Below are 23,187 nucleotides of genomic sequence, written 5' to 3'. Positions count from 1 at the left end.
AGTGGGGGAGGTCTCCGTTGGATATTAGGAAACACTATTTCACTAGGAGAATGGTGAAGCACAGGAATGGGTTACCTACGGAGGTGGTGGATTCTCCATCCTTAAAAATCTCTAAGGCCCGGCTTGACAAAGCCCTGGCTGGGATGATTTAGTTGGTGTTGGTCCTGCTTTGAGCTAGATGACCTGGACTAGATGACCTCCTGAGGTCTCTTCCAACCCTAATCTTCTATGATTCTAACACATCTCGAAGAACAGCAGTTACAAAAAGATAAGTAACCATTTTTCTTTAAATGCTAGCTCATGTTGATTCAGTAGTGCAGACCACGCAGATTCATCTGTATTCAGAGTAACAGCAGGAGTGTGTCTGAACAGAAGCTTTTCAGCTCTGCCAATCCAGTCTTTATTGGGGTAACGAGATAAGTAAAGTGCTTCCTCTTTTTTTTGGTGGAAGCCACCTAGTATTGGTGCATGATTAACACAGCTGAATGAAGCTGTACTAGTCACGTTTTGGATACTACTCAATGAGGAGTTGACAATTGTGACATTGCACTCTATATGATTTTATGAAAGTATGCTGATGAGTATGAATATAATTTAACTGGAATATGCTTCATCCAAAAGTCCTTTTGTAAGGTATCATTACAAAGCTTATAATCTACTGAATGTGGTCATCCTATTTGTATAAATGTACCACTCTTGTATCTGAGACTAGAAATATAAAATATAACTCTGAGGGCCTATTGTAATTATGCAAAGTGTGGGCCATTAATGGTGGTTTGGAATCTTGATGACTCCCATCAACCAGGACAATTGCCTGCAGATGACTTGGTTTTACTTGTAAGTCTTCCTGTATACGTGTGTGCTGGCAGTGGGTAATGGAGTCTTACAGTGACATGTGATCATGTCCCTTGAACTGAAATCCATCTTTAATCTGGTGCTTTTCCATTGAGAAGGAGTGGGTGGGAACCCAGAGAGGGACAAAGGATTCCAGCCTTATGCAAAAGATATATAAGGGGGTGGAACAGAAGAAAGGAGGAGCCATCATGAGAAATTCCTAGCTACCACCTGAGCTGGAACAAGAGCTGTACCAGGGGAAAGGATTGTGCCCAGACTAGGAAGGCATCCAGTCTGTGAAAGAAACTTATTGAAACATCTCTGAGAGTGAGATTTTATCTGTATTCAGTTTTATTACTGTATTAGACATAGACTTGCGTGTTTTATTTTATTTTGCTTGGTAATTCACTTTGTTCTGTCTGTCACTACTTGGAACCACTTAAATCTTACGTTCTGTATTTAATAAAACCACTGTTTACTTATTAATTAAGCCAGAGTATGTATTAATACCTGGGGGGGGGGGCAAACAGCTGTGCATATCTTTCTATCAGTGTTATAGAGGGCAAACAATTTGAGTTTACCCTGTATAAGCTTTCTATACAGGGTAAAACGGATTTATTTGAGGTTTAGACTGCATTGGAAGTTGAGCATCAGAGCCATTGCACACACAAGTGCGGGTACCTTGCAGCACTGCAGATTTACAAGAATGAATGAACTTGATGAGCTTAATCACATTTCTGGATCTTGTTCACCACAGGCAAGCATAGAAAGGGGGACTTGTGCCCCTCTCCTATGAAACAGTAAAATGCCAGACTGCACCTCCCCTGAGGTCTCCCTCTGCTTGCCAAGCTAGCCAAAAAGTAAACCGGGTGGTTGAAACCAAGTGGAAACACAAGTGTTATTCTGACTTCACTTACACTTGTGTAACAGGAGTAACATTACTGAATTCAGTAGTTATACTGGTATAAAACAAGTGTAAGAGAGATCAGAATGAGACTCATAGAAGAATATGTAAAATTAAATGATGTACAGTATTATGAATTGCAAATTACAGTGAAAAACTGAAAGTGTTTAATTTATTATGACAAGTGCAGACACAGTGTATGATGAGAACAGGCAGTGGGTCAAATCCATTTAATTGACTTCTGTGAGCTACACCAGTCATAAATTTGGCCCATTGTGACTAACAGTGCTATTACAGGTTTCAGAGTGGTAGCCGTGTTAGTCTGTATCAGCAAAAACAACAAGGAATACTTGTGGCACCTTAGAGACTAACACATTTATTTGGGCATAAGCTTTCATGGGCTACAGCCCACTTCATCAGATGGAGTGGAAAATACAGTAGCAGAGAGGTGTGTGTGTGTGTGTGTGTGTGTGTGTGTGTGTGTGTGTGTGTGTGTATATATATATAGTACATGAAAAGATGGGAGTTGCCTTACCAAGTAGGGGGTCAGTCTAAGGAGACAATTCAACAATAGAATACCAAGGGAGGAAAAATCAATTTTGTAGTGGTAATGAGGGTGGCCCATTTCAAACGTTGACAAGAAGGTGTAACAGTAAGGGAAAATTAGTATGGTAAAATTAGGTTTTGTAATGACCCATCCACTCCCAGTTTTTATTCAGGCCTAATTTGAGGGAGTCCAGTTTACAAATTAATTCCAGTTCTGCAGTTTCACGTTGGAGTCTGGTTTTGAAGTTTTTGTTGTTGAAGAATTGCCACTTTTAAGTCTGTTATTGAGTGACCAGGGAGGTTAAAGTGTTTTTCTACTGGTTTTTGAATGTTGTAATTCCTGATGTCAGATTTGTGTCCATTTATTCTTTTGCTAGAGACTGTCCGGTTTGGCCAATGTACATGGCAGAGGGCCATTGCTGGCACATGATGGCATATATCACATTGGTAGATGTGCAGGTGAATGAGCCCCTGATGGTGTGGCTGATGTGGTTAGGTCCTATGATGGTGTCCCTTGAATAGATATGAGGACAGAGTTGGCACCAGGGTTTGTTGCAGGCTTTGGTTCACGGGTTAGTATTTTTGTTGTGTGGTGTGTATTTGCGTCAGGTTGGGGGGCTGTCTGTAAGCGAGGACTGGCCTGTCTCCCAAGGTCTGTGAGAGTAAGGGATCGTCCTTCAGGATAGGTTGTAGATCCTTGATGGCTGATGCATCCAGTCACTATACCAGCTAGTTTCTTATGGGAAAATACCTCTGCACCGGAAACCAATGTATATATGAGAATTCTGGGTAGATCTTCAGTCATCACTGATCTTACCTTTTGTTTTTAATCCACAGAAAGTGAGTGAGAAGGTTGGAGGTGCAGAAGGAACTAAGCTAGATGATGACTTCAAAGAAATGGAGAGGGTAAGTCTGAACATAAGTATTATGTTTATTTATTATATATATATATAATATATAATAAATATATATTATATTTATTGTTTATTTTTTACATACCACCATAAAAAGATAAGTGATTTAGCAGCACAAGTCTCCTGATTTATATTCCTAAATCGTTATACAGCACAGTTGCACTTATGGTCTGTTACCCCCTTTTATTTGCTAATCAAGAAATATAAAAAACAAATATTACATACAGAGATCAGTGATATTGGTCTCAATTAATTCACTGTAGTGGACTCCTGGAAGCAGAGAGTTTGCCTGGATGGATGGATGGATATTCTTATGGCACAAAGATCCCACAATCCTCAGCTCATCGAGGTCAGTCAAGAGGGTCAGAGCTGGCTGAGGAAAGAATGTGTCCAAGATGATTAGGATACTTGCAATTTCAGAGCATCCCCCAAGCAGCCTTCACTGAGCAGGGCTCCTTTGGATCTAGAGCTGCAGTTAAGAGATGTCTTCCCCCATCAACCACAAGGAGTCTGGTGGCACCTTAAAGACTAACAGATTTATTTGGGCATAAGCTTTCGTGGGTAAAAACCTCACTTCTTCAGATGCAAGAAGAAGATTGCATCTGATGAAGTGAGGTTTTTACCCACGAAAGCTTATGCCCAAATAAATCTGTTAGTCTTTAAGGTGCCACCAGACTCCTTGTTGTTTTTGTAGATACAGATTAACACGGCTACCCCCTGATACTTCCCCCATCAGAAACTCCACAGATGCTGAAAGTGACAACAGCACCTGCCTTCCCATGGTTGTGAATCCCTCCTGGAAGAAAAGGGAGCACACTACTGTGTGTGTATGTGATGGGGTGTCCACCAACACCGGACTGACAGGAGTTAAGATGGCCAGGTAGGCCAATTAACTCTACAGACTGCACCTGGAGGAGGAGCTGGAGAGCAGGGAGCTAACTGAAAGAAGGCTTAGCTGGGCAGGAATGTGTGTGTGTGTGGGGAGGGCTATAAAGCCAGGTAGCTAGCAACAGACAGGGGCTGCTGCTGGGAAAGGCCAGTCACTCCCTGGGAAAACAGAGGAGTGTTTGGAGGCTGCAGAGGCATGCAGGCTGCAGTCACTCCCTGGGAAGTGGAAGCGCGGGGTTGGAGTTGATACACCCAGAGAGAGGCAGGGACCCAGAGTGATAGGAAGCAGTCCAGGGAGGAAGCAGTGAGAGTGGAAAGTGGGGGGCAGTGAACTGGAAGACTGCCTGGGTCACCATGGGAGTGACAGAGAATTGAAGGGCTGTACCCCAGAAGGGGGGAAATGCTGAGTGACCTAGCCTGAGGGCTAAACCATGAAGAGGACGCTGCAGTTCCTGGAGCGAGAAAGGGGCTGCAGACCAGAGAGAGAGTCAGAGCAACGGCATGCAAACTGCAGAAGGAGGCATCTGCCTCAAGAGCTAATCCTCCGAGTGACCAGGAGGAGGCACCAGACCAATTGTGAGTGGTGCATCCCGTGACAGTGTGTACACCCAATTTTTTATCTAGAGGGGTGAACACTCCACACCTATATGTTTAGCTCTCCCTCTCTATGCAAGATTGTCACCCTGAACATAGAGGAAACGTGAATGTAGGGGCCTTTCCTCGCTCACATCACTTAAAATCTGTAGAATTTATTTTGCTGCTTTTTGCACTGAGGCAAAACAGAGAAATTATCATCAAAAACAGAATTTGGGAAGGTTCTCAGCAGTGGAAAACTAGTGGGAGATTTATAATGGAAACTAGGACAATTAGTTAAGGGGGAGTTCCATTTTATGCTTATGAACAATATGAGATTGGCAGCCCTAGAGAACGAAATCTGCTGTTTATCCACAGAACAACAAAATCATATGCACCAACCCACACCATAGTTCTTCAACTCTGACATAGAGGGAACAGCTCTAGAAGTGATCAGTTCAGTCCCCATGGCCATTCACTCAATGGTCTCTCTGCTAAGATTGCCGATATGGTTGCCAATTAGAGCCGAATCTAGAGGTGTTTGTTCATATGGACAGCACTCTGCTAGGAAAGGACTACAGGTATCAGCTCGTATTCCATAGTTCACTGAGCTACCATGATATGCCACAGTGACTAACTTGTTACTATCTGGATTGCAACACATAGTCAACAAGTGAGATTCCGTACCCCATGATCAGTCTTTTCAGCTATGCAGTCTCCATACGTGTGGGGTGGAATTAAACATTACAAATTAGTGCATTTTAAAACAAAATTGTTCACCAACTTTACCTTCCATGGAAGTGTTGTGAGGCTTAGGGCATGGCTACACTTGCAAATGTAGAGCGCTTTGAGTTAAATCAGCCCTCGGAGAGCACAGTAGGGAAAGCGCTGCAGTCTGTCCACACTGACCACTCCAAGCGCACTTGCAGCGGCATTAGGAGCGGGGCATTATGGGCAGCTATCCCACAGAGCACCTCTTCCCATTCTGGTGCTGTGGCTTGTGGGAAGGGGGTGGGGGAGTGCAGGGCATTCTGGATCCTGTCCCAGTGCCCCGTGATGCATCGGTTCGCATCCCAGCAATCCCTGTGCTTCAGTCCACATTTGGCGCCATCTTTCAACGTTTTTTGTACTGTGCACTCTGTCTTCCCTTTCGGTCTGCGGGAATGGAGCCCGAAATGCTGAGGAATATGATGACAAGTCTCGCCAGCAAGTCAGGTTTGGCAGTCGAGTTACTCCTTAAGATCCAAACTGACAGTGAGGACTCCGATGATGATATCTACTAGAGTAACGCATACGACATGAGATTGCATGTGGCATTCACGGACATGCTCACCACCATGGAACGCCGCTTTTGGGCTCGGGAAACAAGCACTGAGTGGTGGGATCACATCGTCCTGCAAGTCTGGGATGACGAGCAGTGGCTGCAGAACTTTTGGATGAGAAAAGCCACTTTCATGGGACTGTGTGAGGAGCTCACCCCCATCCTGTGGCGCAAGGACACAAGATTGAGAGCTGCCCTGCCGGTGGAGAAGCAGGTGGCTATTGCAGTCTGGAAGCTGGCAACTCCAGACAGCTACTGATCGGTCGCTAACCAGTTTGGAGTGAGAAAGTCGACCGTTGGAATCGTGTTGATGCAAGTTTGCAGGGCCATTAATTGCATCCTGCTCAGAAGAACAGTGACTCTGGGTAACGTGCATGACATTGTGGATGGCTTTGCACAAATGGGTTTCCCTAACTGCGGAGGGGTGATAGATGGGACACACATTCCAATTCTGGCACCAGGCCACCTAGCCTCTGAGTACGTTAATCGGAAGGTTCTCCAGGTGCTTGTGGCTCACCGTGGGCGTTTCATTGACATTAACACAGGCTGGCCCAGAAAGGTATATGACACACGCATCTTTCGGAACACTGGCCTGTTCAGGAAGCTGGAAGCTGGGACTTTTTCCCCAGATGAGAAGATCACCATAGGGGAAATCGAAATGCCCATTGTGATCCTTAGAGACCCCACTTACCCTCTAATTCCGTGGCTCATGAAACCCTACACAGGGAGCCTTGACAGCAGCAAGGAGCAGTTCAACAACAGGCTGATCCAGTGCAGAATGACTGGAGTGTGCTTTTGGCCGTTTAATGGTCCTCTGGTGCTCTTTGTATGGGAAGCTGGACCTGGCCTATGACAACATCCCCATGTTTATATCCGTGTGCTGTACCCTCCATAACATTTGTGAAGGGAAGGGTGAAAGATTCACTCAGGCATGGAACTCGGAGGTTCAACACTTGGAGGCTGAATCCGAACAGCCAGAGAGGGGTCCAGTGCAGGGCTGCAAGGATTAGGGATGCCTTGAGGGAGCAATTTGAGGCTGAAAGCCACCAGTAATGTCTGGTGCCCTGCCCGGGAGTGAAGTGCAGTGGTTCCAATGTTAGTAGGAATCTGCATTTGCTACGCTGACTTGCAATTCCTTGCTTTCCTGGGCTAAGGTATCTTTTACTTTAAGCAATAACAAAGAATGTTTTCAAAGCCAAAAAACCCATTTATTGAAAAGAAACACAACTGCTTGGGAAACAGAAAGGGCAAGGGGGTGGGGTGGGGAACGGTACAATCACAGATTTGTGTATATCCTGTTATCATACTCAGCCTTCCTGTCTGGAGTGCTGTGCAATGAGTGCTGCACTTCAGGATGGCAATACTGCATGGTGATGGGGGTTGAGTTCAGTGGGTAAGGGTCGTAGTTTTCGGGGCTGGGTGGTGAAGCTACAGGTGTTGGAGGCAGCTGGTGGCGACAAGGACCTGGGTGTTGGGGAAAGTGGGTTGGAAGTGACATGGGGGCACAAGCGAAAGAGTTTTGGGACAAGGACTGCAGGGGAGGGGCGGGTGCAGTAGTGCTCCACCTGCAAGGCTATGAGCACCTGGATCGAGTCCGCGTGGCGCTCCATGATGCTTATCAGCTGATCTGTGCTTTGCTGCTGGCACTCTTCATTCTGCTGGTGGATCTTCCTTTCACACTCCCTCCACTCCGTGCTTTTAGATTCGCGTTAAGTGACTGCAGCATGTCTTCTTTGCTTCTATGTGGCCTCTTCCTAATTCTCTGCAGTCTATCGGCTGGTGATAACACAGACAGCTGAGATCTCAAGGTCGCATCTGTAAAGGCAAAATGCAACACAAAGACAGCATTGTTCACACCAGACACAGCAATGATTCCCCTGTACTTCAGGGCAAGCACAGTCTACACAGTCTATAGCATAATTTGCCCGTCCCAAAGAGAGTGCAAATAACCCATGGGAGCCCCAAAATGGTGAGTAAGCACAGGGTCAAGGGGGACTGATTGTTTCATGGCCGTTACTGTCCTCTGGGTTTCTGTGCCTTGGGGAGAACCAACAGCTGCAGGGGGCCCCTATATTGAACACTGTCCCCACATTTTCCACAGGGGTTTGTCCTGGAAGATATCTCACTGCTGAGGGTGACCTGGGAAGCAAGGGAGGGTCTTCTACTGCAGTGCGGCTTCTGCCCTGGCCCATACGCAGCTTACCTGTGTGCAGCAATGGTCCCCCCACCCCTCATGGCACAGTGGCACGGACATGTTAGCCTGACTGGGACAAGGACCACAGTGGCTCTCCCAAGAAACCTGTGCAAGCGCTTTGCCCAACTCCTGGATGAGACCTTCGAAGAGATCACTGAGGCCAATTACTGTGATGCGAGAGAGCACATCAACACCCTATTCCGCATCTAGGCATGCATGCAGCCCTAACCCTCCTCGCCCCAAGAGCCCACACCAAATAACTTCCTTCCCAAAATAAAAGCTGCTTACCGGGAACCTCCTCTGGTGTTTGTCCTTCCCCAAGCACTGGCTGCAGTGACTGGCTACTTTCCTCCTAGCTTGAGAACAGCTCCTGGCTGCATGCATCTAGGGATTTTGGGGTGTCTTCTTCCTCCTCAGCACCCTCGCTCCCGCTTTCCTCCTCCTCCACCTGCCTTGTTGAACTGGGCTCTGAAGTATCCATGGTGGTCCTCAGAGTGGAGGTGGGGTCGCCCCCAAGTATCACAACCAGCTCTTTGTAGAAACAGCAGGTTGTGGGGGCACCACCAGAGCAGCGGTTTGCCTCACAGGCTTTGCAGTAGACATTCCGCAACTCCTTCACTTTAACCCTGCACTGCAGTGTGTCCCGATCATGGCCCCTTTCCATCATGTCCCTTGATATCTGCCTGAAGGTATCATAATTCCTACGGCTGGAGCGCAGCTGGGACTGGACAGCTTCCTCCCCACCAAACACTGATGAGGTCCAGCACCTCGCCATTGCTCCATACTGGAGATCGCCTGGCACGTGGAGGCATGGTCACCTGGAAAGATGCGCTGAGAGCACTCCACACCTGGCTGAGCAAACAGGAAGGGAATTTTCAAAATTCCCAGAGAATTTAAAGGGCGGGTCTGACGGTTGGTCACCTGAGGGCAGGGCAGTAGAGTTCAAACTGATGACCAGAGTGGCTAGAACAGGCATTGTGGGACACTTCTGGAGGCCGATCAGAGCACCTTAACAGACCAGGGCGTCCACACTGGCGCTGCAGCTCTCCAGCAGGGGTGCATCAAATGTTATTCCACTCGCCGAGGTGGAGTACCAGGAGCGCTCTAGCCGCGGAGTCCGGGCGCTCTATGTGCCTTGCCAGTGTGGACGCATCATGAGTTAGAGCGCACGGGGCTGTTTTAATGCGCTCTAACTCACAAGTGTAGCCATGCCCTTAGAAACGTAAGGATGAGATTACTCTTCTTGAGAATGCTAAAGTGAGGGATTGGAGCAGAGAAAACTCCTCTCTTGTCTTTCTTCATTATCCAAGATACCTGCTTCCAGCCCTTCAGTAAACACTGGAAGTATTCTGTCCCCTGATGCACAGTCCCTGCCTGCTTTACAACCTCTGCTACTCAGCTCTTCAACACAGAGCCACTTCTGGGCTCAGTACCAGGAAGTTCAGCTACTCTTGTTACTCTGAGCCACCAGTTCCCTGCTGCCCTTTGCTATTGGGAGGGAGCCAGAGCTGGCAGATGATAAAGACAAGATAAAATGGGAGGGAGAGCAGGCAGAGGAAGCTGTGACTAGCTCATCTCAGGTGTTATTTTTTTAAATAAAAATGTTCTGTTTGGAGAAATTCACTCCACAGGACAGAAGATGTACTGTAGGAGAAGCTCACTGTAGAGAAGTACAACAAGGTATTTGCATAAGTGCAGCATGCACAATACGTAATAGAGAGCCACAGATCAACGGAAGCAGACTAAGAGCAACATATTTCTCTTTGGACCTGATCTTCAGAGGTGTTGCGTAGCCCCTGGCAAGTGCTGGTTACCTGGAACACCCAAGGAAGTCAGTGGGTGTGGAGGATGCTCAGAATCAAATCCATCTGGCCCTTACGGATCTGGGATCTCAAACTGTTCTTTTCTTCTTGTTAAAGAAATAAATTATAAAATAAGTATTTCTTTAAACATATAAAATACACATATTTTCCCCAATATAACTTTATTGAAAAGTTTATGGAGAAAATGCTCCCATCACATTAAAAACAATTAAGTTTTTTTAAAGAAAATGGGTGCAAGAACAGATATCAGAAAGGTACATGAGAGCTCACTGTCTCCAAAAATATGAGCAATTATAACAGAAAAGTTTACTACGAACACAATTCAAATCTTGGAAACAAAGCCAGAGTACCAACATAACTGTGAAGGTGAAAGCATGATGGGGAGAGGTATTTCTGAGATGTTTTTCAGCATGACCTATCATTTGTTCTTTGTTGTGTTACAGGTGTATTTATAAAGTCAAAATAAATATATTGGTAGTTTGTGAATTGCTGCTTTTGTGAAAAGAAAGTGAGACTACTCAGGATAACTTCCTGCTCTTATCCAAAGAGCCACAAAACCCAAGTGCATGGCAGACTTCTTACAGCAGCCAATATGTTGAGGTTATATTGCTGCTGCAGGACCTTTGCACAGTAACAAACTTCTGCCATCATTCAAGTGAGAACATGTCAGATGATTCTAAAGAAGGGCAGCATGTTTTTCTGGATTTATATAATATGGTTTCCGTTCATCTCCAGAGGCAGATTGTTCAACTGACTGTAAAATGAGGAGGGGTATTTGAGTCTGGCATCACTAGCTAGAGAAAAGAGGCATTTGGCTGGGAAGCCTGTGCAGGGTATGATGTACTGGTGTGATAGCAGCTCACCAATCAGGCTCTCTCAGGAGACCAATTGCAGGGAGTTAAATGGTCAGACATAGAGAAACTAGTAGTCCAGCGGGGAGGTATGGATTACCATGGCCAGGTCTCCCTTGAAGAAAAAGATGTCTTTTCTCCTTGTACCACTGCTCCACTCTCATTGCTGCTTAGTGTTTGAAATCTCCTTGGGAACCAGGGCCTACAAACATGTGGTTCTGCTCCAACTCAGATGATGGCTTGTTTGTCACTCACCTTCCCCAACGAGAATCTTCAGGGGAATAAACCTAAGAAGAAGAAAAATGAGTTTTCTTCAAAATTTCACTTTTGTCTATCTTGTCTTTCTCTTCTTTTTATATTCTTCTCATTTTAATTTCAGAAAGTAGATGTCACCAGCAGGGCTGTGATGGAAGTAATGACCAAGACAGTAGAATATCTTCAGCCCAACCCAGGTAATGAAACTTCTAAGCGAGTCGCAGAATGCTTTAAAGATATTTACCTTTTATTGGTTGTTCTAGTTTAGAGGATAATTTGTCAGTAGCCTTTGCCACTGTAATTACTTAACCACCCTTCTCTTGGGAACTAGTTTTTTTTGTATACTCCGGTGGAGTATGTTTCATTGTATTGTGTGTATGTGTCTGTCTTGTACATACATGGCTTGATTCTGATCTCAGTTATGCTGGTGTCAATTAGGATTAACACAAAGTTAATGGAGTTACGTTGGAGTGAAATACATTAAATGAGATCAAGTGGTATTGTTGGGGTTCTCCTGAATTTTCAGCCGAGCTTGGTGAAGTCTATCTCATGTGACCATTTGAAGACCTTACAAAAATTACTTGTTTAACCGAGGTCATTTCCTAAAACAGGTGAAATAGAGTTGCACTCAATACATTTCAGGATGTTTTGGGTAGTTGTTTAAGAAAGGAGATTGCCCAGGAAGGTTAATCTGTTGTATCAGTTTCATTGCAGATGCTTTCTCCTGTCTACTGCAGTGTCTGAGCATGATATTTGATTATAATTGAATTCACTGATCCTCTACTCTCCTGTTATGGGACAATGTAGAAAGTAGAAACTGATTAATTTTTGCATCATGATCTTAAAAGTGAACTGAAAAGGTTTTGCTGAAAGTTAAAAACTTGATTATAAGATTGGAAAAAAGGAGATGATAATCATGCCTACCTCTTACATAACATGTTTCATCAGAAAATCTCAGTGCTTTATCAATAAATCATTTCCTCCATTTTATAGATAGGAAAACTTAGGCATAGGGTGGGAAAGTAATTTGCTGAGAGTCATACAGTGGTAAAGTTGGGACTAGAACCCATGTAACCTGAGTTATAATCTAATGCTACCCACTGAGCGAGTGTTACTTTAAAGTGTAGCTGTCAATGTATTTTAATAAAATTACCTTCCCAAAAAGAACCTGAGACTCCTACCTTGTGAGTGGCATCAGAAATACTATATGTGAGGGAAATCAAGAGAGGGGTTTAGAATGGGAAAGTTATTTCAAGCCTGGGAGAAACCTGGCACTATACAGTTCTAAATTTTTCATTGTCTAGGGGATGTCTACACAGAGATTAAAAAAACAGTGCTGGCCTAGGTCAGCTGACTCAGGCTCATGGGGCTCAGACTCCCGGGCTGAAAAACTGCTGTGTAGACATTTGGGCTCAGGCTGGAGCCCAAGTTCTGGGACCCCGCGAGGACGGAGGCTTCCAGAACTTGGGCTCCATCAATATCTATGTGACAATTTTTAGCCCCAGAGCCTGAGTTAGCTGGCCTGGGTCAGCTGTGGCCATGCCGCAGGTCTTTTGTTCCTGTGTAAAGGTACCCTTACAGCCTGATCCAAAGCCCAGTGAGGTCAGTAGAAAGACTTCCATTGAGACCAAAGGGTTTATATCTCTGGCCCTTAGCAAGGCAGCAAATATTTTAGGGTAATTTTTTGTTCATATACAGCACTCAGTACATTTGTGAGCAATGGCTACATGTTGTTTATCAGCTTTTGGAATCTTGGAGATTTAAAACAAACAAATTTGAAAAGCCAAACCCTTTGAACTTCACCTTTAAATCAATCCACCTAACTCTTCCTTTCTTTCAAGACTGAATAATCCTAATTTTTGCCTCTCCCTTCTTATGTAAACCATCTTTGTTGCTCTTATCTGACTGTTTTCAATCTCAGTTATGGCTCAGATTTTCAAAGGAACCAAAGGGACTTCAGCACCCTGTTCCCATTGAAATTTGATGGGGTTCTGAGCACTATGAGAGAGAAAAGGGAGTGAGTGGGAGATGCCAGCAGGAGACTTGAAACCTGGTAGGCTTGCCTGATGAGCTAACCAGAGACACCTGGCGAGGGGAGAGAACCACAAGCAGCTAGTTCCTTTATAAGAGAGCTGACTCTGTAAGTCTACAGGGGAGTTAGCTCCGAGCAGGTCAGTGGCAAGCCGAAACCCGGGTGGATCACCTCCTAAAAATTCACTGAAAAAAGGGAAAAGGCTAGATGAAGGAACCCTTTCACTCACCAGGCTCCGAGGTAAGAGCCATGCCTTGGACTCTGAGTTCTACTTTTGAGTTATCTGAATAAACCTAAGCCCCTATAAGGGTGGTGATTGGACAAGCAAGTGTGTGGGGTCTCTGTAAAAGGGCATGGAAAAGGGAGAATAAAGGCAGAGCAGAGGCACCCAACCACAAGAGGGGACATGGGGGCAGCCAACTCATCCACACATACCTAATTCACCCAGACTTCTTTGAAAATTCCAGCCTACATGTTTCTTAAATTCAGGTGAATGTAGCAGTGTCAAAAAAGTGTTCCATTGCCACTGTAATGCCTTCAAACAAACTGCATTTTTTTAACAGACCTCCCACATCCAGTTTCCTTTTCTAACTGCCACTGTACCCTGAGCAGACATCTCTATTGGGCTACCCAGGATAAGCCAAACTTTTCCACGGGGATAGCTAAAGTATTTCCTTTGGGCTTCATGACTCTTAAACCTTTTCCATCAGGGGTTCCCGTAAGATCATACACAGCCACAGCAGTCTCCCAGTAACACTTACTATGAGAAGAACTTGGCCAAGCCAGTACATATGAAAAGTGGCTGTTTTTTGTCAACATGAGTTACCTTACACTTATCCAAGTTCAATTTAGTCTGGAAAGCTGTTGCTTAGCTTTCAGTGGGTTGTTTTAAAGGATATGTAAATACCAGACAGGAATAAAATCAGAAGAAGTCCTGAGAGAAAAGGTGGTCCATTGGTTAAGACAGTAGCCTGGTAGTTGAGACATTTGGGTTCCAATCAGTGCTTTGCCACAGATTTCCTGGGCAAATCATTTAACCTTTCTAGGTATGTATACATAGCAATTAAATACCTGTGGCTGCTCCGGGTCAGCTGACTCAGGGTCATGGGACTGGGGTTGTAAAATTGCTGTGTAGACATTCAGGCCCAAGTCTGGAACCCTGCAGGGGGGGTCCCCCAGAACTCAGGCTCCAGTCCAGGCCTGAGTGACTACACAGCAATTTTTAGCCCCACAAGTCTGAGTGAGCTCACCTGGGCCACCCATGGCTGTGCCATAGGTCTTTTATTCCAGTGTAGATGTACCCTTTGCTCCTCTGTTCCCAAACTAGTGCGCTAAGACTTGTTCTATCTATCTTAGATATGTATGTGCCCCCCATTGCCATCTTATCTGAGCACCGCATCATGGTTAATGTATTCATCTTCATAAAACACTCTGTAAGGTGTGGAAGTGCTTTAAGCCCCATTTTATAAGCAGGGAATTGAGACCCAGAGTGCCTAAGTGACTTGCCCAAAGTGATGCAGAAAGTCTGTGGTAGAGCAGGGACTTGAACTCAGGTCCCCCAAGTCCTAGAGTGCCCTAGCCATTAGACTATCCTTCCTCTCTCATTACCCTACTAAAAAGACTGCATCATGGAAGAACCTAGAGGCTGATTCTGATCTTGTATACACCAGTTGTAACTCTGCTGAAATCACCATGGAGTAACTATGAAGTCAGTGATGTTGCAGGAGTATAAAACCAGTTTGTGTGACATAAGACTCAGTTCCTGGGACTTGTTGCTTTCATTTGAATAAGTATTATTTGAGGCATGTTGTGCAGTAATTAGCTAACAGCTGAATGGGTTTGTGTGTCTGCAGAAGTGTATAGACATCTGCCATAGCGTAAAATAAAATAAAAGGCCATTAACCAGACAAATTTCTTATGAGGGTTGATGGCCGATTTTCATTCTCCTTTAGTGAGTGAGTATTAAGATGTCATATCTTCCTGTTTTGTGGGTCTTACTTCTGCAAATGGGCAAATATGACCATTAACATATATAAACAGAAAAGGGAGAAACAAAATCAGATCTTACAAATGTGATTCTAAAACATAGTTCAGGAAATACTTGCTGAATGGGAGCCTACTTTGGTTATATTCTGACCAAGATTCTCAGCAGTGCGAATGCTTTTGAGGTGCCTCAGTCTCTTGGGGTCCAACCTGAGTCATCTAAAAGGGGCAGATTTGCAGAGGCCAGATGCCCAGCACTTTCTGAAAAATCAGTCCCTTTAAAGATCTCTTGAGTTGAGTACCCAAAATCTGAAGAACCCCAAGTTACTTCTGAAAATCATTCCTCTGTGTTTGAAAATACACACATGGCGGCCACACCTTACAGGATTCCCTCCTCGGGCCTTGGTGCTGCACAATGCTTAGTAAGGCTCCATGCTCGTGCAGGGTCTGTCAGCCTGGAGCTCATTGTCAGATTGGTGCTACAGGCACTCAGAAGACTGAGGTTTGGTGGAAGGATAGACTACTGCAGTGTTTCTCAACCTTTTTGATACCAGGGACAGGCTTGCTGCCTTCCTGCACTGTGTCAGGGACATCTCAGGAACGCTGGTCGTTGAGAAACACTGAGCTAGTGTGATAGAATGGTCCATTTATGAGTGTTGCAATGGTTGGCTTGCAGAGGTCAGACAGAAAGAACAGACAGCACTTGCAACAGGCAGGCAGCTTAACCAAGAGGAACCAAGGCAAAATCATAAAAATCTATTTTAAATATTATAGAGCTGGAACATTTGAGTCATATGTGATGTATCAACACTATATATGAATCCTGTAAGAATTCCATATGCTGTGTGAAACAGATCAATAATCTAACAGTGATGTAAAACATGTATAATTAATAGACAGCTAGCATATTGTCATTACTTCTCTGACTGCCCCTACCCTGCCATGAGGCTTTCTGGAGAAAGCTGATTACTAGCAAGCCTACTGACAAAAGCAGTTAGAGCTCTGGGGTGCTGCTATGCAGTGCAGTCTTCACTTGTGGGTTCAATTCCCACTTTAGGCAGCTCCCCACACACATTTTTATTTCAACTTTATATATTCACAGAAGTCTCTTCCCCCTAGAAGTGCACAGGAGAGGGCAGAGGGGTTTGGACCCTGCTACCACCTTTCCTCTTTCCTGTTGTGTACCATGACACAGAAGTGGTCAGCAGGGGGTTGGTGGGTAGATGTCCTCATACTATGACACAGGCGTGTGGTTCCTTTCTTCTGCCCCACACCGTGACACAGGCAGGAATCTTGCAGGAGCCTGCCTCCCACCATGACACTGGGTGGGAAAGGCACAGCTGGTGATTACAGCAAAGGTGAGGAGTTATGCCTGGGAGTGCCCTATCCTGCTAGCAGCTGCATTTCTACATTTTTGGTAGTTCTCTGCTAGCAGCAGGGAGAGCTGCTAACAGAACTCCTATGGTTATAGTCATAGCCTAAATAAATAACATCCCTAGCTCCTAGAAAGTCCAATCTGTGTGGCAGTCAGCACTGTCAGTTTTTACTTCACCCTGCTGCTGAGAGGTGAGGAGCTGTGACTCCGACTGAAACTACTTTTGAGTCAAACAAAAACCCTGCAGTTAACAAAGTAGATGCCTCTATTCTACTCACGTTTGAGTGTTGACTCAAATTGTGCTGTGAGGAGAATAGGAAAGTTATTTTCTTTATGAAGTGCTGACTTCTCTGTGGGGCTGGAAGCTGTTTCCATGCGAGCCACCACAGTCTCAGAGGCTGCACTCAGCACATTTGAACAGTTGGGAATTGGAGGCTCACAATATCGCTATGAGATGGGGATTATTATTATTTATTATCCCCATTTCAGTGACTGGCCAGGGGCCTGTTCCTCCTCCTGCTGAATCAATTGCAAAACTCCCATTAATTTCAATGGGTGCAGGGTTGAGACCTGAGAGATTTGCGAAAGCGAGTAAGTGGAAAGACTGAGGGGAGAACTAGACACTGGACCTCTAGTCCCTGCTCCATGTAATAGAACATGAATGCAGTGTATAAACTAGAACTAGGAGGTCTAGGGCTGAGTTAACAGGAGACATTCTATTTCAGAGAGAGAGAGAGAGAGAGTTGAATGGTCTTCTGGCTGAGGTGGTGCAGTTAGGTCAGATAAATGTTTTAAGCAAAATCACTTTATATCTCACTCCTCCAGCCAAAAGAGCAGGCCGCTCTCTCTGCAGCACCCCTGCAGTGTCTGACCGAGAGAGACCAGCTAATACAGCCAAGTGAGGGGAATGCAACAGAGCAGAATTGCGGGCCCTTCAAGTTGAAGGAAGAGGGTGAAGATCCCTGGCCTGTGAATGGGGCAAATTATCTGTTTCCCTGTCTCTTCCCTCTCCTCGGGTCTTCACACTCTGAATGTGAAAAGGAAGATGCAGGGCTGGCCAGCCTAGCCTGCAGAGGACGGGGAGAAGGGACAAGGGGCTACAGCAGCTCTTTTTGCCCTACAGTGAGCTTATGTGGAGAAGAGACAGTGTAATTAAGCTGCCCTGTATTGTTCAGGTAGCTGCCCTTCCTCACTGCAGTCACTGCCAGTGGTGGGGAGGGAAAGAGACCCTGGCAATGAATTGGGGAAGGGAGCAGCAGAAGCTTGCAGTAACTTCTTGTTCAGAGATAAGCAAGCCAAATGGGATCATGAGTGACTGAGCTCGATCTTCCAAATAGAAATCAAACAGTTGGTTTTCGTGAACAGTGGGGAACATGAGGGATTGCTGACAAGGCTCGTGAATAGGGTTACCATACATCCGGTTTTTCCCGGACATGTCCGGCTTTTTGGTAATCAAACCCCCGTCCGGGGGGAATTTCCAAAAAGCCGAACATGTCCGGGAAAAATACTCCCTGGCTTACCTTAGAGCGGGCGCCGGGGGCTGCTGTGCTCCCTGACTCCTGGGCTCTGTAAGAGCCGAGCTGCCCAAGCGCTACCGGCTTCGGGCAGCCCCCATGCCTCTGGACCCTGCCTCCCGGCCGGGCACTTCCCCTCCCGGGCTCCAGGGGCTCAGGGTCCAGAGGCATGGGGGCTGCCCGAACCCAGTAGCGCTTGGGCAGCTCAGCGCTTACAGAGCCCAGGAGTTCAGGGAGCACAGCCGCCGGAGCCCGGGAGGGGAAGTGCCCGGCCGGGGGCGCAGGGTCCAGAGGCATGGGGGCTGCCCGAAGCCCACGCGCTACCGGCTTCACGGTTTGCCAGGCAGCCTCCAGACCCTGCACCCCTGGCTGGGCGCGTCCCCTCCCTGGCTCCAGCTGTGCTGGGGAAGCGCCGGCCGGGGGCGCAGGGTCTGGGAGCTGCCTGGCAAACCGTGAAGCCGGTAGCGCTCAGGCAGCCCTTTTCGCATGGCTGGGAGGGAGGAGGGGGAATGCGGGGCACTCAGGGGATGGAGCAGAGTTAGGGCGGGGACTTTGGGGAAGGGGCGGAGCTGGGGTGGGAAAGGGGCAGGGCCAGGGCCCCGTGGAGTGTCCTTTTTTTTATTTTTTAAATATGGTAACCCTACTGGTGGAGGAGTGTGTCCCTCTTTCATGCTAAACCAACACTACTCTTACTAGTCTGCAGACTGGAATTGGAAGTGGAGTCTGCAAAGCTAGGCCGTAAATGATCTTTGATCACTTAGCAGACATTATTTAAAAACTATTAAAAGAATAGAAGGCTGCCACTGAAAGACCTTTCAGAACTTGCCAAACTTGAGAAAGTAGTCACTGATGGTGCAGTCATAAATGAGGCAGTAACTTAAACAGTTCAAACCCGGTTCAAAGATTTCCAGAATAACCCATGAAATTAAGGGCTTGATTCTCCTTTCACTTTCCCCAGTGCAAATCAGTGACAACTCCACTAAAGTCAATGGAGTTATGCCAGTGTAAAACTAGCATGAGAGGAAAATTAGGCCCTGTGTTTTCAGTTAATGACATACAATTGTGTGCAAATATAGTGACTAGGAATGCTGCATCACTGGCGGTCTTCTAACTACTGGAAAATTACTTGAATCTGCGTGATACAGATTCCCTCCAATTTGATGAATCAAAGAATGTGACTGGCACAGCTTAATTGGAGATATTTGTGTGTAAGACCACAGCAGTAAGGAATCTGATGACACTGCCACTGACGATGAAACCTGGAGAGAAGGATATTTATGAGTTTAAGAAGCATTAAACAGAAGAAAATGGTAATTAACATGTTTTTTTTATGTCAACTGATGGAGCACTGTTTATTACAGGGTCCAAAGCTTCATTGCTCATCATCATCAACAAGCACTCTGAAGAGAAAGCAATAAGGTTGATACATGTTATGGACATAGTGGTAAAATTGTTAGCTCCTTTCAAGCCTTAGGCATTCAACAGTGTGATCCAGATTCAGCCACAAGCTCTGGCTGCTCTACAGCTATCTTGCACTGCAAAGGTAGCCATATACCCAACTTAACTGCTTGGTTACAGTTGCTTTGCAAAGCAGGAGAGGCATAAAGCAACTGGAGATAGCAATGAATCTGGCCATGGATTCATTGGAAATCTGCTTAGTAAATAGAACAGGTTGAGAAACACCATTTTTTTTTCTCCCAGAATTAAAATTCCCCAAAGTTTCCTCTTACAATTAGTTTTTGGTTTTGGCTTTTGATGAGATACCACAGAAGTACCAGCTTTCAGAAAACAAAACACAGATTTATTGTTTTTTGTAAATGGAAACATTTCCTATTTGGCTTGGATTTTGATTGAAAATTCAGAAAATTTCTAAGGACACAAACTTTTTCTGCACAAACTTGTTTTCTTCGATAAAATATTTTTTGTGTGTGGGGGGGAGGTTGAGATGAAATAGAGCTCTCCTGATTAATATGCTGCACCCTGAAGAGATCTGATTCTGCAGGCTGGGATGTGAGAGTTTAGCAAAGCTTGAGTTTGACAGTTAGTTTTTAATATCAAATTAAAAAAAAATCTTTTACCTGGCATTGGTATATACTTGGAATGAAGAAATGGGAAATAGGACAAGCTTTTCATGAAGGTGTGGTTAGCTTGATTTTGCATTACTGATCAGCCTTACTTGAAAGCTAATGAAGTCACACTCCAGGGAAAAGAAAGCATATTGTTAACAGAAGAGCAGTAAATTTGCTGAAAGGGAAGTTGGGTTTGAGGATATCACAAATGAAAAAAAAAATCATTACAGAACTGCCTAACCATGAAAATAACCTAACGGGAGATTGAAGGGGACAAACAGTGAATAGGATGAAAGTTCAGGGTTGAATGTGGCTAACTTAAAAAAAGTAATGCAGAAGGAATGTGACATCAGATATAAAGAGTGAGAAATTGAAGCCGCTGGCCATGTTTGTGTTAAACTCCTAATATGGCAGCTTTTTAAACTGATTATTCTTATTTATATATTTCAGTGTTGTGAGTTCTCTGCCAAAGTGAATGAGATATGGAGAACTGGTCTGTACACACTGGAAAATTACGTTGTGTTAGAATACAACGTTAAACACTGTGCAGACACAGACTGTGTTTGTGTTTAGTATCATGTCAGCAGGTTGTGAAATATAGGAACATGGATTTATATGGATCCCTCACTTGGTAGAGAATCAATTTCTTAATCTGCAGATCCAGGGTTCAAATTCCTTTACAGGTGACATGTTTTTGATCACAATGGTCCTTTCTGGCTTCATAATTGTATGAATTAATGAATGTATTTGTCATGCTTGCTTTCCTCTGTTGTTCATCTATTTGTTCCCTTCCCCTACTCTCCTTTTCATCTCCATTTCATCATTCTTGTGATAAATGAAGGGGGGGAGTAGCTCCCTTTTGTGAACACCCAGCCAGCCAGTTAGCTGTAAAATCCCTGTTAGTAGCTGTTCTCTAGTTGCTTTACCTGTAAAGGGTTAAAAAAGCCCATAGGTAAAAGGAAGGGAGTGGGCACTTGACCAAAAGAGTCAATGGGAGGGCTAGAACTTTTTAAAATTGGGGGAAAAACTTTCCCATTGTCTGTGGTTGTTCTCCGGAGAGAGGAGACACAGAGCAGCAATGCTATAAGGAGCTTTAAGCCAGGTATGAAAAACCATCAGATCATATCTAGAGACTACTCATTTGAAACCCCAGATATGTAAGTAGATCAGAAAATGTCTAGAAAGACGCAATTAGGTTTATCTCTGTTTATTTCTTATTGGCTTATGGACTCCTCTGTGCTAATCCCAAGTGCTTTTGTTTTGCTTATAACCTTTAAGCTGAACCTCAGTTATTCTTGAAGTTTAATTTTTTTAAGTGGGTTTTTTAAATCTAGCAAAAGCCTAAGTTCCAGATGTACCATATATACTCGTTCATAAGCCGAATATTTTTGGTAAAAAAGTGACTCATCAAAGAGCGGGGGTCGGCTTATAAATGGGCTTATAAATGGGTCTACACCAAAATTTGATGATTTTAAACTCTATAGAATCATTGAATATCTAATACAGGGATCGGCAACCTCGGGCCCGCGGTCTGCCAGGGTAAGCACCAGGCCAGTTTGTTTACCTGCCGCGTCCGCAGGTTTGGCTGATCCTGGCTCCCACTGGCCACGGTTCGCCTCTCCAGGCCAATGGGGGCAGCCCAGGAAGCAGTGGCCAGCACATCCCTCGGCCCACGCCACTTCCTGGCGCCCCCATTGGCCTGGAGGGCGAACCATGGCCAGTGGGAGCCGTGATCGGCTGAACCTGCGGATGTGGCAATATAGGGTCGGCTTATGAAAGGGTCATACAGTTTTTGCTATTTTTACCTATCCATTTTACCTACCTGTTTTAGGGGGTCGGCTTATAAATGAACGGGCTAATGAATGAGTATACACAGAATTTTCTTTCTTTTTGTTGTTAATAAAATTTATCTTTTTTTAAGAACAGTATTGGATTTTTGGTGTCCTAAGAGGTTTGTGCATATGTTGTTAATTAGCTGCTGGCAACAGCTGATTTCCTTTGTTTTCTTCTCAGCTCTTCCCCGGAGGGGTGGGGGCATGAAAGGGCTTGAGGGTACCCCACAGGGAGGAATTCCCAAGTGCTCCTTCCTGGGTCAAAAGGGGTTTTTTGCACCCCTTTGCACCACTTGGGTGGTGGCAGCATCTACCCATGCAAGGTCAGAGAGAAACTGTAACCTTGGGAGTTAATACAAACCTGGAGTGGCCAGTATTAATTTTTAGAATCCTTGTGGGCCCCCACCTTCTGCACTCGAAGTGCCAGAGTTGGGAATCAGCCTTGACAATTCTCTTCTCTGCTTTTGATCCCCCTCTCCCTGCCTTCCTATCTGGCCAGAGTGTGCCCCTTCCTTTTATTTATTCTCTTGTATTTTTCTCCTTTTCCTGTCTCGCTCTACTTTTCTTTCTTAAAAACATTCCCTTTGTTTTCCATTTAAATACAGCTTACTGCCTCCTCTTTGTCTTTCTCTTCACCGTTCCCTTTCTCTGCTATTTCACCCCTTCTCTCCAAAAATTTGCTGAACATTGACAGTGAATCTTCAGTTGATCTGACATACATGTTCAACAGCAACTTCTACTGTACTTTGAACATGTTTTGTACCTTTTCTTTCCTCATGCTCCAATATTTTCTCTCCTGTCTTTTATCCCTTTGTACCTTTTCTTTCCTCATGCTCCAATATTTTCTCTCCTGTCTTTTATCCCTTGTTCTGTTTTCTCCATTATGCTCAGTTGTCAGAGCCTTCATCTCTTTTCTTTCCCATAGTTCCCCAGCTTCTTTTCTTCTCCTCACCCATCTCGGGATCATTAGCCGGGGGGGTAACATGAGGGCTAGCAGACTGCTTTTTTTTTTTTTGTACCCTGGCACATTAAGGACCTGATTCAAAGCCCTTTGAAGACAACAGGAATCTTTTTTCATTGACTTCAATGGACTTTGGATCAGGCTCTAAGAGAATAAAGTGTCAGACATCTTCCAACCCAGCAATTGCATAGGAATGCTCCCTTTTGCAGCATAGAGGTGGAGCGTGCTGCTGACACCTCATTAAAACTGAATCTCTCTCATTGGATTGTCAGTTTGCTGCCTGTAGTTCTATAGCAGTTTGGGACCAGGAAGCATCAA

The 23,187-nt window shown here is 45.1% G+C and overlaps 1 protein-coding gene across 8 annotated transcripts in view; it reads left to right on the top strand.

The window, feature by feature from the left end:
• Positions 1 to 23,187, top strand: part of SH3GL2 (SH3 domain containing GRB2 like 2, endophilin A1) — a 180,427-nt gene that overhangs the window by 138,682 nt on the left and 18,558 nt on the right. For 7 of the 8 annotated variants that reach the window (XR_010588653.1, XR_010588652.1, XM_065549477.1 and 4 more), the window contains exons 2-3: positions 3,122 to 3,190; positions 11,228 to 11,300. Coding sequence is in view for 5 of the 8 variants with exons in the window: in XM_065549477.1 (XP_065405549.1) it covers positions 3,122 to 3,190; positions 11,228 to 11,300 (142 nt within the window). In the remaining 3 variants the exon portion in view is untranslated. Of the gene's footprint in view, positions 1 to 3,121; positions 3,191 to 11,227; positions 11,301 to 13,222; positions 13,376 to 23,187 lie in introns of those variants that run through there. The other variant, XM_065549480.1, reaches the window with a different exon arrangement.

This window comes from Chrysemys picta, chromosome 6 (genome assembly GCF_011386835.1).
Source record: "Chrysemys picta bellii isolate R12L10 chromosome 6, ASM1138683v2, whole genome shotgun sequence".
NCBI classification, from domain to species: domain Eukaryota; kingdom Metazoa; phylum Chordata; order Testudines; family Emydidae; genus Chrysemys; species Chrysemys picta.
This window is presented reverse-complemented; position numbering and strand designations above follow the sequence as displayed.